The sequence below is a fragment of the Lepus europaeus genome, unplaced genomic scaffold (genome assembly GCF_033115175.1).
Source record: "Lepus europaeus isolate LE1 unplaced genomic scaffold, mLepTim1.pri SCAFFOLD_599, whole genome shotgun sequence".
NCBI classification, from domain to species: Eukaryota; Metazoa; Chordata; class Mammalia; order Lagomorpha; family Leporidae; genus Lepus; species Lepus europaeus.
The window spans coordinates 11,480-29,682 of NW_026909477.1; the positions used below are offsets into that span (position 1 = coordinate 11,480).

The 18,203-nt window shown below is 55.2% G+C and overlaps 1 protein-coding gene across 2 annotated transcripts; it reads right to left on the reverse strand.

Moving 5' to 3' along the window:
• Nucleotides 1–116: 116 nt before the first annotated feature.
• LOC133755603 (BTB/POZ domain-containing adapter for CUL3-mediated RhoA degradation protein 1) lies at nt 117–17,964 on the reverse strand. Of its 2 annotated transcripts, none has more exons than XM_062185675.1 (6): nt 17,565–17,964; nt 15,751–15,920; nt 5,067–5,156; nt 4,933–4,985; nt 4,126–4,321; nt 117–835 (listed from the first exon to the last, which is right to left on the reverse strand). In XM_062185675.1, exons 1-6 carry the CDS (start codon nt 17,806–17,808, stop codon nt 599–601), a joined length of 990 nt encoding a protein of 329 aa, XP_062041659.1. In that variant the 5' UTR covers nt 17,809–17,964; the 3' UTR covers nt 117–598. The 2 variants fall into 2 exon arrangements, with proteins under 2 accessions (XP_062041659.1, XP_062041660.1); XM_062185676.1 differs by lacking the exon at nt 117–835 and adding an exon at nt 3,060–3,968.
• Between the last annotated feature and the right edge of the window lie 239 nt (nt 17,965–18,203).

An 18,203-nucleotide genomic window follows, 5' to 3' on the forward strand; every position in this document is an offset into this window, starting at 1 on the left:
GGCTCAGGGCAGGGGCCGCGTCCTCCCCTGCAGAACCAGTCAGGTGTCTCCCTGTGCCTCTGCTGGGAGCCAGCACCACACCTCTACTCAACTGTATTCCAATAATTTAATAGAAAATTAAATAATAAATAATACGAAACAGATCGAGAAGATGGCTGAGCTGGCCCAGGCCCAGGCCAGCCTAGTCCAAAGTTACAGGGCAGGGGGGACGGCAGGGGAAGGAGGGGGTGGGGGCTCCCGGGGTGGTGGCTGTCGCCAAAGTCTGTCATGACACTTGAGCGTGGGCTACATGCTAAAAAAAACACAAAGGGGATTCGGAATCATTCAAAACCAGCCGCCAGGCAAAGACAGCAGGACGAGGCTGGGAACAGCGGGACTGGTGACGGCCCTCAGTGTGGGAGGGCTCTGCTGAGGGGGCGGGGTTCCCCATGGTGTCAACAGTCGCGGGAACAGGTGGAGAAGAGCCACAGTGACCTGTACATGCGGTGAAGGGGAGACCCACGACTTGGCCAGCAGAGTCGGGGCAAAGGTCTGGGAAGGGGAGGGAAAGAGGAAGGGGCTGGGGTCAGGAGGCAGGAAGGTGGGGCAGGGTCAAAGGTCAGTCCTTGAACACAATCTGCTGGCCGTGGGGACGCTCGTCGTGGGTGATGTGGCGCCGCACGTGGATCCTGCGGACGCGGTGCTCCCGGTTCTCTTCGTCCTCCCCTCGGCCTGCCCGACCTCCTCCAGCCGCGCCTCCTGTGGCCTCCAGGAGGGCAGGGTCTGGGCCCCGGGGAGTCTCGTAGATCAGAATGTTCAGGGTCTCTTCAAAGATCCGGGCCTCTGGGAATTCCACCTGCGAAAGGCCACAACCCGCTGTGGTCCAGCAGCACAGAGCCAGCCCCCAGCCCTGGTGGCTCCTGCACTGGCCTGGATGTCTCTGCACCTTCTTCATTTTTTTAAGATTAACTTATTTATTTGTAAGGCCGAGTTACAGAGAGAGAAGGAGAGAGAGAGAGTGAGCGAGCTTCCACTCGCCAGTTCACTCCCCAGCCGGCTGCAATGGCTGGGCCGGGCCAGATGGAAGCCAGGAGCTTCGTCTCGGCCTCCCACGTGGGTGCAGGGGCCCAAGGACTTGGGTCATCGTCCACTGCATCTCTCAAGCTGGTAGCAGGGAGCTGGATGGGAAGTGGAGCAGCTGGGACTCCAGTTGGCGCTCACGTAGGATGCCTGTGTCACAGGTGGCGGCTTTCCCCACTACATCCTGGTGCTGGCCCCTGCAACATCTTTACTCAGCAAAGTCCCGCTTCAAGGCCCAGCTCTGCAGTCAGGCAGAGTGACTGTTTCCGCTCCTCCGTGGCCTCGTCTCTTCGTGCGGCAAATACTCACCCAGGGACCGCGCTGTCCCAGGGGTCCCTCCGCACCCTGGGGACAAAGCCCCTGCCCACAGGGAGCTTACATTCTAGTGGGGAGACTCACACATATGAGGGTCTTTTTTTTTTATTTTTATTTTTTTATTTTTGACAGGCAGAGTGGACAGTGAGAGAAAGAGACATAAAGGTCTTCCTTTGCCGTTGGTTCACCCTCCAATGGCCGGCGCACCGCGCTGATCCGAAGGCAGGAGCCAGGTGCTTCTCCTGGTCTCCCATGCGGGTGCAGGGCCCAAGCACGTGGGCCATCCTCCACTGCCTTCCCGGGCCATAGCAGAGAGCTGGCCTGGAAGAGGAGCAACCGGGACAGAATCCGGCGCCCCACCGGGACTAGAACCCGGTGTGCCAGCGCCGCTAGGCGTAGGATTAGCCTGTTGAGCCATGGCGCCGGCCAACATATGAGGGTCTTCAAAAAGTCCGTGGAAAATACATGTAATGAGAGACACCACATGCACTTCAAAATGCTTTGGCACCAGAATAAACTTATCTCGTAATCCCATTTCTCCACAAACTGAGGTAGCCTCGTACACTTAAGAGAACGTAAACTGAGTTGGATGATGTCGGATGCTGGGAGAGGAAGCAGGTGAGGCTGGCCATGGCCAGGCAGTTCAGGAAGGCCTCCCTGAGGTGCCGTCCACCTGGGTGGACAGCCAGAGGAGGTGGTCTGTCTGGGGAAGGGCAAATGTGAAAGCTCTGGGTCAGGAGCGAGGGTCAGCGAGGCCAGTGCCACTGGGATGAAGCCAAGAGGCGACTGGGGCATTGCCCCTGCCTGGCCTTGGAAGGCGGGAACCACCACAGTTCCTAATCAAGATGCACTCTCCTGATTGGTTAATCTTCAGGCCCCGCCCAGCCCCTGTGGCAGTGGGCATGTCCTAATCGAGATGCACTCTTATGACTGGTTTATCTTCTGGCCCGGCCCAGCCTGTTATAGTGGGCATTTGGGGAGTAAACTAGTGAATGGCAGCTCTCTGCCTCTCCAATTTGTATATTTATATATAATTCTTTTTTTTTTTTTAAAGAAAGTTCATGAGGGAAAGTGTCACAAAGAAAGTGCTGGTCAGCTTGGGCCTAAAAATGAAATACGTGTCCATTGGGCAGACAGGGACGAGGAAGAAGAGGCCAGCAGTGTGGCATGACAGGTTAAGCTGCCGCCTGCGATGCCTATGTCCCATATCAGAGTGCCAGTTCGAGTCCCAGCTGCTCCGCTTCCAGTCCGGCTCTCTGCGAATGTACCCGGGAAGCAGTGGAAGGTGGTCCAAGTGCTTGGAGCCACATGGGACACCCAGATGGAATCCCTGGCTCCTGGCTTCAGCCCTGCCCAGCCCTGGCTGCTGTGGGCATTTGGGAAATGAACCATCAGATGGCAGATCCACCCCTCTGTCTGCCTTGTGAGTGAATGAATGAATGAATAAATCTCAGAAAAAAGCCTTCCAAAGTGTGGGACGAGTGTGCGCAGAGGCAGGTGTGAGACCGCACAGGCCACCTGGAGACTCGCAGTGCCCGGGGTGGGGGGCCCGAGGGCATCCGTCACCCAGCTCAGCCCGCGATGAGGCAGGGCCGCTCCTGCCCTCGGCACAGCCCGCGATGAGGCAGGGCCGCTCCTGCCCTCGGCACAGCCCGCGATGAGGCAGGGCTGCTCCTGCCCTCGGCACGTCGGTCCCCTGGGAGTGGAGCCTGGCTGCGGTGCTTCACACGGAGCAGGTGCTTGGGAAGCCTTTGCTGAGTGCGAGTGACTCGGGCCTGCAAGCTCAGCGGGACCTAAGCGGCCATCTGGTCCGAAGTTCGTAAGAGCCTCTATGTGGGGGTGCAGCGGTGAAGCCCCGGCTTGCGGCGCTGGCGCTCCCGGCTGCTCCACTTCCCACCCAGCTCCCTGTAATGCGTCCGGGGAAGCAAGGGAGGAGGATCCAAGAGCTTGGGCCCCTGCACCCGCATGGGAGATGCGGAAGAGGCTCCTGGCTCTGGCCTGGCCCAGCCCATGTCATTGCAGCCATTTGGGGAGTAAGTGAACCAGTGGATGGAGGCACTTTCTCTCTCTCTCTCTCTCTCTCTCTCTCTCTGCCTCTCTAACTCTGCCTTTCAAATAAATAAAGTAAATCTTAAAAAAAATAAAAAAAGAACACCTTCTATGTGGTGACAGACATTTCCGGGTGTCTACGGACCTTCCGTAGGGGAAAAGGCACACCCCACCCCCAAACCTGAGCATTCTCCCTGGGGACTAGATAGCCTTAAAACTCGTCCTATGGGCTAAGCGTGAGTCCTGCTCTAATCAGCACCTTCATTTCGCAGGCAGTGAAACAGAGAGGGGTGGGCGTTGTGGCACAGGGGCTGCGCTGCTGTGCTTACTCTGCCTCTGTATCAGAGTGCTGGTTCCCCACCACCCCGCACTTCCCATCCCGCTTCCTGCAAACGCGCCTGGGAGGCAGCAGGTGATGGCCCCACGGCCACCCACGTGGGAGACGGCATGGACTTGCTGGCTCCTGGTTTCGGCCTAGCGCTTGCTGTTGGTTATCTGGGGAGGCCACCAGTGGATGGAAGATCTCTGTCTCTCCCTCTGTCATTCTGCCTTTCAAACCAGTTCATCATTAAAAAAAAAAGAAAAAAGAAAAGAAAAGAGAAACACACACAGAGAGGTGACTTGCCCTGCGTTACACCCCGGACCACGGAACCCTGGCTCCCGACTCCTGCCCGCCCCCACCAGGCCCTGACCCCTGCTGACCTTGGTCTGCTTCTTCTCCGTGGCGTAGACGATGGAGGTGCAGCACACCTCGGCGATCTTGCGGCCCTGCCCGTAGAAGGACCAGCAGCAGATCTCGTCCCCCAGGACGTCCTTGAGGAAGAGCAGCCGCCCGTGGAAGCGCAGGGCCAGCTTGTCAAACAGCTCGATGTTCTTCAGGAGGTTGTCATCGGAAGTGCTGAGGAGCGGCCAGGGCCTCAGCGCCACTAGCTCCCTCCGCCCTCCCCTCCCCCGGGTTCCTAGCACTCTGGTCCTGCCGGGGGTCTGGCGCCCCCAGGGAGCTGCCTACCCTCTGGGGCCCAAAGGAAGGCGCATTTGCAGAGCACAAGCCAGTGCCCCAAGAGGCCCTGCAACCAGGCTGCTGCCAGCCCGGCTCCATCCAGTGACACCAGACGAGTCACCTCAGCTCTCAGTGCCTTGGTCCCTGCCCCCTGCCCCTCCCCCGTCTGTGAAATGGAAGTCGCGAGCACACTGTACGTCACCAAGGACTGTGTAAGTGGACATACAGGGTGCACCCAGAGCAATGCCAGAGAGAAAAATCCACCCTTGGCACGGCCCAGCCGTTGGCACTGCCATTGCCACCCAATCCCCTGGGCCCCAGCTCTCTGGTCCCCGGCCTGAAGCTCAGAAGTGAACATGAGCTGTCCAAAGCACCCTGGGGTGAGCGCCAGGGCAGGCGCTGCTGGAGTCCCTCTGCAGGGCCCTAAAGCTGTGTGGGCTGGGGACGGGGCAGGGCTCCACCCCCCCCTCCGGCTCCGCCCCCGCCCCCACGCCCCGCCCCCGCGTCACCTGGTGTAGGAGTACTTGTTGTTACTGCGGTTGTGCAGGAGTTTCACCACGGGCTGTGGGGGGAGAGGACAGAGGGAGGGGGGTCAGGCTGTAGGGAGAGGCCCCGCCTCCAGGGCTAGGGTGTGGGAGCTCACCTTGGAGGTGCTGGCCAGGAGCTGCTGCTCCTCCCGGGGAGATGTCACGGTGGGGATGACGCACAGCGGGGACAGGGTCTCCCTTTTTTGCTGGGGAAGAAGAGGAAGGAAGGTGGTTAACGGCATAACCAAAGGTCTTTCGTGCCCCCACTTAGAAGCCTTTGGGGGAAAATGCAGGCTGCTTAGTGGCCCACGGGCAGTGCTGACGTCGCTGGCCTCACCTCTACCACTGTGCCCTGGCCCCGCTGGCTCGGGCCCTGTCGACTGCCGTGCGTCCAGCCTGTGGCCACCATCACTGTTCATCCCGCCTGCGCTGCGCTCAGCTGTCTGCAGAGCTGGCTCCGTGGCCCGCGCAGATCTCAGCGCCAACAGTGCCTCTGAAAGGGCTGGCCCACCTCCCCGCCAGCGCAGCCTCCTCCCTGCACATTAACGGCTCACCTCGCCGTCTTCACAGCACTTAGTCCTGGGCATGCTTTGTTTTCTTTTTGGACATTTGTTTATGGTCTGTCTGCCCCTCCACCTCACACAGGCAGCAGGTGCCCAGCACACACATGGAGCTCAACACGGATCTGTTGGCTGAAAACCCATAGGCCGGCGCCATGGCTCAATAGGCTAATCCTCCGCCTAGCGGCGCCGGCACACTGGGTTCTAGTCCCGGTCAGGCACCGGATTCTGTCCCGGTTGCCCCTCTTCCAGGCCAGCTCTCTGCTGTGGCCAGGGAGTGCAGTGGAGGATGGCCCAAGTACTTGGGTCCTGCACCCCATGGGAGACCAGGAGAAGCACCTGGCTCCTGCCATCGGATCAGCGCGGTGCGCTGGCCGCAGTGCGCCAGCCGTGGCGGCCATTGGAGGGTGAACCAACGGCAAAAAAAGGAGGACCTTTCTCTCTGTCTCTCTCTCACTGTCCACTCTGCCTGTCAAAAAAAAAAAACAAAACAAAACAAAAAAAAAAAAACACCCTGGCTGGGTGGGAAAAGGTGGAGAAAAGACCAGAACCAGAAACATGGGCTTCTTTCTCCTCTGCCTTCCAAAATCTTCATGGTCAAACCCCTCTCACCTCGCCCAACCCTGAAAAACTACAATGTGCAAATCTAGAATTCTAGAAACTCTTACGACTTCTTCTAAAATTACTATTGAAGGACAAATATCTGCAATTATTTAGGTCAATTTTTACCTAGAAGCAAAGAGGAGGGAGTGAGACTCCTGGATAGTCAGATACACTACAAAGCCATGGTGATGTGAACAGGGTAGTTCTGGTGCAGAAACAAACCAAAAACCCAGTGGACATAATAAAGAACCACGAAGCAGGCCAGTGCATGGACGAGGACTGCTGTTTGAACAGACACCTGAGGGCTGGCGTTTGGCGCAGCAGGCTATGCCGCCACCTGCAACACTGGCATCCCATACGGAGGGCTCATTTGAGTCCCCCTGCTCTGCTTCCCGTGCAGCTCCTGCTAATACACCCGGGAAAGCAGCAGAAGGTGGCGCACGTACTTGAGTTCCTGCCACCCAGGTGGGAGACCCAGATGGAGCTCCAGGTTCCTCCTTCAGCCTGGCCCAGCCCTGGCAATTGCAGCCATTTGGGGAACGAAGCAGCGTGATGTCTCTTTCTGTTTGCCCTGCTGTGTTGCTCTGCCTTTCAAACAACTACACATTCAAAAATAAACAAATTAATTAAAGAGGACGCCACACACAAGTGAGGTAAGTGTGGGGTGTGTATTAGTTATCTACTGCTGTCTGACAAATTCTCCCAAACTCAGCAGCTTCAGTTTATAAAGAACATCTATTGTTTCCACATCGGAGAGCCAGGAGTGGGTTAGCCGCGTGGTTCTGGCCTGGGCTCCTTAAGGAAGCTGTAATCAAGATGTCGGCCGGGGCTGCAGGCATCAGAGGCACCGCTGCCTCTGCAGGATCCGCTTCTGAGAGAGCACATTCGGACAGCTGGCAAGTCCACGCTGGCCGGGGCCAGGAAGTGCCCAGTTCCCGCCTCTGGACTTGCCCACTGGCATGCCCGAGTGTCCAGACAGCTTTCTTCATGGCATCTAAGGGAGCAAAGTGGAGGCCTTGTCTTTTTTTAAAATTAATTTTATTTATTTGAAAGACAGAGTTACAGAGAGAGGTAGAGACAGAGAAAGAGAGATCTTCCATGCACTGGTTCACTCCCCAGATGGCCGCAATGGCTGGAGCTGCGCCGATCTAAAGCTAGGAGCTTTTTCCGGGTCTCCCATGTGGGTGCGGGGGCCCAAGCACTTGGGCCATAGCAGAGAGCTGGATCGGAAGAGGAGCAGCCGGGACTAGACCTGGTGCTCATATGGGATGCCAGCGCCTCAGGCCAGAGCTTTAACCCACTGCGCCAAAGCACCGCCCGAGGCCTTGTCTTTCATGACCTACCTTTGTCAGCCTTTCCAGTATGGAAAGACAGAAGGGAGGGAGTGAAGGGGACCAGAACCAGCGGGGTCCCTGGGGACTGCCTTGGGGCCTGGCTCGCAGTCTACACTCTAGCCCTCACTGATTCCCATCTCTCTCACCTGCACAACACACACCCCCTCTTTTTAAGCTCAAATCATCTGTATGCGTCACTGCTCAAAGCAGAGTCTTATAATCCACATGAGGTCCCGGTGGGGATCGTTCCCTAATTACAGCTCCCGAAGTACACTTCCTCTCTAACTCAAGGCAGTGAGCTGGAGAGACGAGTTCCCTCCTCCACGCGCAGGATCTAACGGAAGAGGCCTGGAATAACCACAAGGAAGGCTCTCCTTCAATCGTGGAAAAGCAACAGGAGGCAGAGAGAAGTTCCTGGCCCAGACACACGCTGGGAACTCGCCGCAGCCTCCTCCTGCCCAAGACCAGCGCTCCACGGCTCCTGACCGCATCACATGATCCTGGCTTTCCACGGACGTGCGTGGCTGCCGGTTCCTTGGCCTGCTTCCTGCCTGCCTAAGTTTGGGGATCCAAAGGCCTCTTTCTTTTGCTCTGTCCCCTTCAGCCCAAGCTGACCGGATTTTTGCCAATACAGTTCTCTTTAAAACTTTACTGGGTGTTGGCCGGCGCCGTGGCTTAACAGGCTAATCCTCCACCTTGCGGCGCCGGCACACCGGGTTCTAGTCCCGGTTGGGGGCGCCGGATTGTCCCAGTTGCCCCTCTTCCAGGCCAGCTCTCTGCTATGGCCCGGGAAGGCAGTGGAGGATGGCCCAAGTGCTTGGGCTCTGCACCTGCATGGGAGACCAGGAGAGGCACCTGGCTCCTGGCTCCTGATCAGCGATATGTGCTGGCCGCAGCGGCCATTGGAGGGTGAACCAACGGCAAAAAGGAAGACCTTTCTTTCTCTCTCTCTCACTGTCCACTCTGCCTGTAAAAAACAAACAAACAAAAAAAAAAACACAAACACTTTACTGGGTGTCCTGAAAGTCTTGCGTTCACTTTTTTTTTTTTTTTTTTTTTTTTGACAGGCAGAGTGGATAGTGAGAGAGAGACAGACAGAGAGAAAGGTCTTCCTTTTTGCCGTTGGATCACCCTCCAATGGCCGCTGCGGCCGGCGCATCGCGCTGATCCAAAGCCAGGAGCCAGGTGCTTCTCCTGGTCTCCCATGCGGGTGCAGGGCCCAAGCACTTGGGCCATCCTCCACCGCCTTCCCGGGCCATAGCAGAGAGCTGGCCTGGAAGAGGGGCAACCGGGACAGAATCCGGCGCCCCAACCGGGACTAGAACCCGGTGTGCCGGCGCCGTAAGGCGGAGGATTAGCCTGTTAAGCCACGGCGCCGGCCTCGCGTTCACTTTTGTTAGGAAAGAGCCACCCCCACGCACCTCGGCAAAGCCTGCCCTTCTCTCCTTGGGGCGTCTGCGAGCCCGTGCAGGCGACATCGTCTGAGAAGCCTGATTATCGGATGCAGTGGTCTCGGGGGCAGCTCCCTGGACTGCTCTGAGCTCTGCACACCCGCAGCTTCATCGTCAGACCACGCTTTCCTGAGAGTATCCTGTATTTAATCTCGCCTGCCAGTCATCTGTTCATCTCCGTATCATGCAGTACCTGGGAAGGCTGGGGATTTGCAGACCCATCAATTTCTGTCGTCTCCCCCCCCCCCAAAACTGTTCCTTTAGCATACTAGCTCCTCTCTCCTTGTACTGTCAACGAGAAAGCTGGTGGTCCCTGGAACATTCTATCTGGAAGTCTCCTCGGATAGGTTATTCTAGCCAGTCCTCTGGGGAGCCAGGGAGAGTCTACATTTTACAGCACAGCAGGAGACAGCGTTGCTAAACTTCCTGTTAGTCAGCAAGGATCCCCTTTCTCTCTGTGTCATGCTCTTCACCGGGGTGCAAGCCCTCGCTGCAGTCACCAGACTTCTCGTCCCGGAGTCTCTGGCACTCTGCAGGCTTTTATTACCCCTCTCCTCAAAGTGCTCTCAGCTCTGCCCACTTCCTAGTTCCACACGACGTCCAGGGCAGGTGTTTGCCTAGTAGTTATGCCTCTGGTTGAGACAGCCACACCCCATGCCTAAATTCAAGTCCTGCTTCCGCTCCTGATTCCAGATCCGGGCTAAGACCCACCGGGGGGGCCAGCAGGTGCCTACCACCCATGTGGGAGACCTGGATTGAGTTCCTAGCTCCTGGTTTCTACCCAGGCTGTTGTGAGCCCTGGATGGACAAATCAGCAGTTGGGAGCTCTGTCTGTGTCTCTCTGCCTTTCAAACAGAATAAAAACTACTTCCACATTCAGGGATTTGTCATGGCAGACACCCCACCCTAGATATTGAAATCTGTTAGCTACTGCTGGGTAAGAAATTACTACAAACTTAGCGGCTCAAACAGCAACGCACATTTATTGTCTCGCACAGTTTCCATGGTCACACAGCGGCGTGGTCCTGGCCCAGGGTCTCGCACGAAGCTGCCAGGGCTGCGGTCCTCTGCAGACTTGACTGCGCCTCCAGGGTTTGCTTCCGAGGCAGCTGCTGCACTGCCTGCGAGTCTGCGCCGGCTGCTGGCTGCTGGCTTCACTTCCTCATCAATGGACCTCTTCCCAGGGCTGCCCGAATGTTCTCACCCGACAGCGGACTCCCCCAGAGTGAGTGACCCGAAAGAGAGGCAGAACCTGCAGTGCTCTGTACCCCAGCTGCGAGTCACACTGTCGCTTCTGCAACATCCTGTAGGCCACACAGGTCAGCCCTCCTCTGTATGAAAGCAGATTCAGCGGGAGCCTGACTACCAGGAGGCGTGCATCACTGGTGGGGCTCTGGATGCCCAAATCCCATCCTGGAACACCTGGGTTCAAGTCTCAGCTCTGCTCCTGATTCTGGCTTCTGCTGATGTGTACCTTGGGCAACAGCAGGTGATCACTCAATTAACTGGGTGTCTGTCACCCACGTGGGAGTCCTGGATTGAGTTCCTGCTTCCTGGCTTCAGCCTGGCCCAGCTTCTGCTGTTACAGGCATTTGGGGAATGAAGCAGCAGATAGGAAATCTCTTTTGAGTCTCTGCCTTTCAAATAAATAAGCATTTAGGGGCTGGTGCTGTGGCACAGTGGGTTAATGCCCTGGCCTGAAGCGCCGGCATACCATATGGGCGCCAGTTTGAGACCCGGCTGCTCCACTTCCAATCCAGCTCTCTGCTATGGCCTAGAAAAGCAGTAGAAGATGGCCCAAGTCCTTGGGTCCCTGCACCCACATGGGAGACCCAGAAGAAGCTCCTGGCTCCTGGCTTTGGATCGGCTCAGCTCCAATCGATGCGGCCAACTGGGGAGTGACCCAGCGGATGGAAGACCCCTCTCTCTCTCTCTCTCTCTCTGCCTCTATTCTCTCTGTGTAACTCTGACTTTCAAATAAATAAATAAAATCCTAAAAAAAAAGTAAGCATTTAAAAAAAACCCCAACAATTTCTCAAGTTGACAATGGAAAAGATGACTTTACAAATAATCCCCTGTAGTAAGGTTCAAGAAATGACAGAATTACAATCATTCTACACCGCTACTGAAGTCATCGATTCAGTCAAGAATTATCAGTTGTGTTGCTGTTGAGAGGTAACTGCCATGCATACTGTGTACCTGCAGTACCAACCGGATCGCTCTATGGCTGGCAACAAGGAAACGCAACAACAGTGGAGGAATCAAACTTCTAGCGTCTGAATCCAGGGGCCAGTTCCGGGCATCATTAATCACGGGTAAGATCAGCAATATTATGGGAGTCTTGGGGTAACCCAAAAAGAAATACAGCATGTTACCTAAAATGCATTCTAACTCAAAGCCTTACTACCAAGCCTTCAAATCTGCGGTCTAGCTTTCAGGAAATTCCAGACAGGGTAGGGTGACAGACCAAACGACACCACAAGTGAACAGCCAGCAGGTCTGGAAAGTGGGCCATCCTCCAGGACAACCGGCGGGCTCTTCAACAAGTCAGCACGACAAGAAAACAGAACTGGCTTGGACTGGCAGAGACACAACAGAAACGACAAGCAGACGTAATGCGAGGGCAGGGACTGAATCCTGGTTTAGATGATCCGGCTATGAAAACCATTTCTGGAACAACTAGAGAAACTGGAGTGTGCCCTGAACATGAGATGGAAAGATGTCAATTTTTTTTTTTTTTTTGACAGGCAGAGTGGACAGTGAGAGAGAGAGACAGAGAGAAAGGTCTTCCTTTGTGCCATTGGTTCACCCTCCAATGGCCGCTGCGGCCGGCGCACTGCGCTGATCCGAAGCCAGGAGCCAGGTGCTTCTCCTGGTCTCCTATGGGGTGCAGGGCCCAAGCACTTGGGCCATCCTCCACTGCCTTCCCGGGCCACAGCAGAGAGCTGGCCGGGAAGAGGGGCAACCGGGACAGAATCCGGCTCCCCAACCGGGACTAGAACCTGGTGTGCCGGCGCCGCAGGCGGAGGATTAGCCTATTGAGCTGCGGCGCCAGCCGAAAGATGTCAATTATTAACAACTCCAAAAAAAGAAAAAAAGCAGATATGAAACAGTAAATACAATGTGATTGTATTTTGGTAAAAACATCCACATCCACACACACACAAATACCTGGAAAATATATATATTTGGTGCTCTTATTTTATTAGTTATCTGTGTTTGTTCACTTCTACAATTCATAAATACTGCTGTAGAAATAAAAAAAAATGGTCATTTGTAATTTAAAATATCAAGGAACCTGGGGTAGGCATATAACACAGTGATTAATATAGCACTTGGGGCGCCCACACCCCACACTGAGTGCCTGAGCTGGACTCCTGACTCTCCTTCAGAATCTGGCTTCCTGCTATTAGGCACCCTGGAGGCAGCAGGTGATAGGTCAAGTACCTGGGTCCCTTCCACCCACACGAGACATCTAGACTGAGTTCTAGGCCTCTAGGTTGGCCTGGCTTCCTCCTGGCTATTGCAGGCCTTTGGGGAAACAATCAGCAGATGGAAGCTTGCTCTCTTCCTGCCTTTCAAACAAAATGAAAACAAATAAAGAAAAAAATTAAATATCAATCTACTAAATATTAAACACTAAACTTACCAAATACCAGATGCCAGAGATAGGTAACATCCTAAGAGAAAATACTGGCAACGTCGAAAACTGCAAGGAGTTAATATCTATAACATGTTTTTCTCATCTGGGGTTTTTCATGTGAATCTCAAAACCTAGCAAATCATTTGAGTATTTTCTGAACTCTCCTAAGGATGGTAGGTAAATAGCACCATGCCAGATGTGTGGGAGAAAACGGGATTATGTATAACACATGCCTTAAGGCATGTATAAAACATGGCCTTATGTAAGATGGCTTAATTCTCCCTACAAACTAAACTCCAATGTGCTGCACATTCCTGCCAAAGCTCTAAGAGAAAGCCAGGAAGCTCAGCGGAAAACTTGGTAAGGCGGATGAAGAAGCATTCACAGAAGGGGACACCAAAAAAGCTAGTGAGTGCGTACATGAAAAGATGCCCAACCTCATTAGTGCTCAGAGGCATGCAAATTAAAGCAGGATCACTCTCCCAGCCATCCGACTCGCAAAACTAGAAGGCTGGATGATGCGTGTGTGGTTCAGTGAGAGTGTAAGGTACTACAGCCATCTGGGAGAGCAACCCGGCGACACTGAACCTCCCAGCCATCCCACTGCCAGCTACAATTGCGAGAAACTCTGCACAGGACCACAGAGGATGGGTACAAGGGTGCTCACAGGGGCACTGTCTGCGAGGGCAGGAAGTGGGAGACAATCTAGGTCTCCAGTCTCAAGGGAATGTATAAAGAAAATGGGGGGAGTAAAGCCCATAGATTCCTGGGCAGCCATCAGAAGCAAAGAACCAGATGTAAACGCAACAGTGCAGACAGATCTTAAAAAAAAGTATTGCACTGACAAACTACAAAACACCACATGACCCATTACTCAGTGCTGTGTTTGGAAATGTATATAAAACAAAGCTTTAGCTTTTCCAGGGTACAAACACAATCCAAGCATTTGTATCCAAAAATTAGACTAGGATGGGTACCCCTGGGGAAAAGCGCAGTGGGCAGGGGACTGGGAAGGAGGCGAGGTAAATTGAAATGTCGTGGCTTAACAGGCTAATCCTCCGCCTTGCGGCGCTGGCACACCGGGTTCTAGTCCCGGTTGGGGCTCCGGATTCTATCCCGGTTGCCCCTCTTCTAGGCCAGCTCTCTGCTATGGCCCGGGAAGGCAGTGGAGGATGGCTCAAGTCCTTGGGCCCTGCACCCCATGGGAGACCGGGAGAAGCACCTGGCTCCTGGCTTCGGATCAGCGAGATGCGCCGTCCGCAGCGGCCATTGGAGGGTAAACCAGCGGCAAAAAGGAAGACCTTTCTCTCTGTCTCTCTCTATCCACTCTGCCTGTCAAAAAAAAAAAAAAAAAAAAAAAAAAGAAATGAAAGGGAAAGATCTGCACAGGCCAGTGCTGGCCAATGGCACACGCAGAGCTGGCGGGGAGGGGCGGGGACAGTCTCAGCGGAGCCTGGAGCCTGGAACGGGGGCAGCGGAGCACAGGAGGAAAGCACCGCACTTGGGGGTCAGAAGACCTGGGGCTGAACCTGCCCTCTGCTGCATACTGGCTTCTTCCTCCTTGGATGGATCACCCGACCATCCTCTTCCTTTTTATGTCAAACTCTGGAACAAGCTGCAGACAGAAGCAGAGAGCGGCATCTCTCCAGACACACACTGGGTGTGCGATCACATCAGCTCCAATTTAAACTATAAAGCAAGAACGCACTTCGTGGAGTCCATTCAGTGTCTTTCAAACCACAACTGGAAATCCACTAATGGATCATGAAGTAAGTTTAATGGGTCCCAAACAGCATTGGAAATACATAATAAAAAAAAAAAAATCAGAGTATCCTACAAGTATCATTTTATGACACTCTTTTTTAGTTATATACACGTGCGTATAAAATGCATTTTTCAGCCGGCGCCACGGCTCACTAGGCTAATCCTCCGCCTTGCGGCGCCGGCACACCGGGTTCTAGTCCCGGTTGGGGTGCCGGATTCTGTCCCGGTTGCTCCTCTTCCAGGCCAGCTCTCTGCTTTGGCCCGGGAGTGCAGTGGAGAATGGCCCAAGTGCTTGGGCCCTGCACCCTGTGGGAGACCAGGAGAAGCACCTGGCTCCTGGCTTCGGATCAGCGCGGTACGCCGGCCACAGCGCACCAGCCGCGGTGGCCATTGCAGGGTGAACCAACGGCAAAGGAAGACCTTTCTCTCTGTCCCTCTCTCTCTCACTGTCCACTCTGCCTGTCAAAAAATTAAAAAAAAAAAAAAAGCATTTTTCCCTCCTAGGGGCTGCAATCAAAGAGTTTGAAAAACATGGCAATTGTTTATACCTTTGGATTTCAAGAACCAATAGATACTTGTGGAGAGAACAGAAAGTTGTTCAGAGCTGCCACTTTTTAATCTATAAAAATACATAAAAAGAAACTCTTGTAATCTCCTACCACTGTTGTATCCTAAAAGAATGAACACTTTAACACTGTAGAGACAGAACAGACTAGAAAGCTTTCTGTAGCCCATTACCGTGGACTGCTTTTCCTCAGTCCCCTATCTCTTGGAATACGCGGTCAGAACGCAGGAGGTAGGAGCTGCCTCAGTCAGCTCTGGGGCGGCGACACCAAGCCCTGCGTCCCGGCTGTGCTTTCTAAGCCCGGCTCTTCAGAACCCGCAGGGACCCACAGAAGCAGGGACCAGCAGGTGGGGCTGTGACTGGGAGTGGCTTCTGCTTCCAGGGGCTTTCACTTGAGGAAAGGATTTCAATGCTAGATAAAACGGCACAGATGAGGAGGGCCCCAGGGTGAGGGGTGGGGGGGCGACGCCGCCTCCCAGGATTGCAGCACATCACCATCCCAATTCCAAGGTAGGTGTTCTCCCTCTAGTGGCTCTGGGAACTGTGCAGGGCTCCTGGGCAGGGGAGAGGACAGCCCCGGGGTCGTGTTGGAGGGTAATTGCTCAGGTGGTCCTGTAACAGCTGGGTTGGCTGGGCAGGAGCAGGAAGCAGCAGAGAGCAGTTATTTAACCATCGCAAGGGTCTCAGCGTGAGGGAGTGAGGGGACCTGCCTGAGGGACAGTTCCGCCCTCCCCCCAATTCTCTGGGGCTACGGCCAGTCACAGCTGGGCTCTCCGGGCAGGATCTGGGTATCCTTTTTCCCATTCTGGTATCTAATGGCTTGGGCCGCGCTCCCGGGGACACGGGCACAGGAACTCAGGAGGGAGGGGAGGGCCCTCACCTGCAGGGCCAGCTGGCAGTCCTCGATCAGGCCCTGTACCAGGTAGTAGCGCGCCTCGCCCAGCAGCTCCCCCAGCTCTCGGGCACTTTCAGGCAGTGGCACAGAACCGTCCCGCAGGTAGTTGAGGATGGTACCAAAGTGGCGGCCGCTCCGGTCAATCAGCACCCAGCCTGGGGAGAGGCAGGAGGGAGGGTGGCTTTGCCGTGGGCCCTGAAGCTGCTCGATCTTTATGAAAAAAGAATCCCATGGCCACAAGAAAGTCTTGAAAACTGATCTGTCTCAAACCTTGGCCGGGTCAAGGAGCCTCCTTTAAAAACATCCCTCGTGCGTTCTCCCCTCATTTCCTCCTGAATCTCTTCTATAGCGGGAAGGCTCTCACAGCCAGAAAGTTCTTACGCTGCAGGTACTTCAGAAAGGGCACATACAAATGGAATTACTAGGGGCTGGCACCTTGGCGCAGTAGGTTGAGCATCTGTCTGCACAGTGCTAGCAGCCCATGTGGGCACCAGTTCAAGTCCTGGCTGCCCCACTCCCGATCCAGCTCCCTGCTATGGCCTGGGAAAGCAGGAGATGGCCCAAGTGCTTGGGCCCCTGCACCCATGTGGGACACATGGAAGAAGCTCCTGGCTCCGAGCTTCAGATCTGCCCAGCTCCAGCCGTTGTGGCCCTTTGGTGAGTGAACCAGCTGATGGGAGACCCCTCTCTCTGTAACTCTGCTTCTCAAGTAAATAAAATTTTTTTTTAAAAAAATGGAATGAATGGCTAAGTTTATTCAGGCACAGAAAATGTTTAAAACCCATGAAAAGTTTCTTTGTAGCGTGCACTTTCCATTTTCTTTCTGAAGACCCCTCATACACCTGGCCTTCAAACTTCTCCGCACCAAAGTAAACTTAATTTTCATTCCACTTTTCCACGAACTTTTTGAAGCCCTCGTGCAGAATTACCTAATCAATAAACCTCTAACCCCTAATGTTAATGCCAATCATCCTATTCAAAATGTCTACGCCACTCTCCAGTTCACCGCCCATTTAAGCTGTACGGTCTTCACAGGACTTTTACTCCCTGCAGTTACGTTTGTATGCTGTTTGTTTACTTGCTTATTGCTTTATTTATTGTGCCCCACCCCTACCTCCCTAAAAAGACTCATCTTGTCAGATCCGCTCACCAAAGTCTCTCCAGCACTAACTGGAACTTCACAAACACTGAATGAATGAATGAATAAATGAATGAATGCTTTGCCTTGGTATCTTCTCCCCCACTTCTGAATTGTCCTGCCCTCTCCTATTAACCTCTTCTGAAACCCAAGCCCCCCTGAAGCAAACCTGGGCACGCGCCACGCAAACCTCAATGCGACCCTCCTACGGGTTAAGATTCACCTGCCAAGGGAACTCCCCATCACCTCCTTCTCCTGCCACAGTCTGCATTTACTGATGAGCCCTAGAGTGTTCAGGGACTTGTGTCAGGGGACCAGAGACACCGACAGCTCTCCACGTAGAGAGGGGAACAAAAGGCTGGGGGTGGGGGGCGGGACACTGAGGGAGGCTGCCCGGAGGTCGCTGCTGGCGGCAGGGCTGGCTCTCACGTCTTCCGAGACGAGGGGGTGAGGGGTGGAAGAGCTGGTAACGGGGATGATGAAGGCGCTTACGGTGGTGCCTGGCAGAGTTAGAGGTTCCGCGAAGGCCGGTGACGGCAGAAGGCAAGGGCTGGAGGAGGAGGAGGAGATGAGGAGGCAGGGGCCGGAGCGAGGGGAGACGTGAGACGGGGAAGGGGCACGAGCGAGCCGGGACGCCGGGGTCTCCGGGCGGCGCACCTACCTCCGGCGTCGGTGAGCACCTCCACCCGGCCGCTGAACATGGCCTTGAGCATGGTGTCCTGTCCCGTGAGGGTTCGCAGCGTGGTGTAGTGCAGCGAGCCGCCCACGTTCAACTTCACATACTTGCTGTTCGGGGTCAGCGGCTTCAGACCGTAGGCGGCGGAGCCAGGCTCGAGACCCGAGGGCTTAGGGGCTTCCAGCGACAGGGCCGCGGCAGCCGCCGGGCCCGAGGCCTCGGCCGACATGCCAGGTGGCGGCGGGCAAGCAGCGATCCCAGGTTCTATCCGTGTTCTCCGGCTTGCTCCCACAGACCCCGGGATCCCGGCTCTCCAGCCGCACAGTCCGGCGTACACGCCCACTCGCCGCCGCTACTCCAAAACACCGGCCCTTCCGTCCATTGCGCTCGCACCACCCGGAAGTAGGCGCCGGGTATCTGCGCAGGCGCGGAAGGCCCCGCCCCTGACCCTGGGGGCGTGGCCGCGAGTGCAGAGCATGCGCAGTCGTCTAAGCAGCGAGTTCGCTCGCGGACTGGGTTGCCCCAGCAGGGCGAGGAACCGGAGAGATGAGGCTGAGGAAGCGCGCGGCCCCCTGCCGGACGTGGAAAGCGAAATTCCCGGGCCGTGGTGGGGTCTCTGCTCCC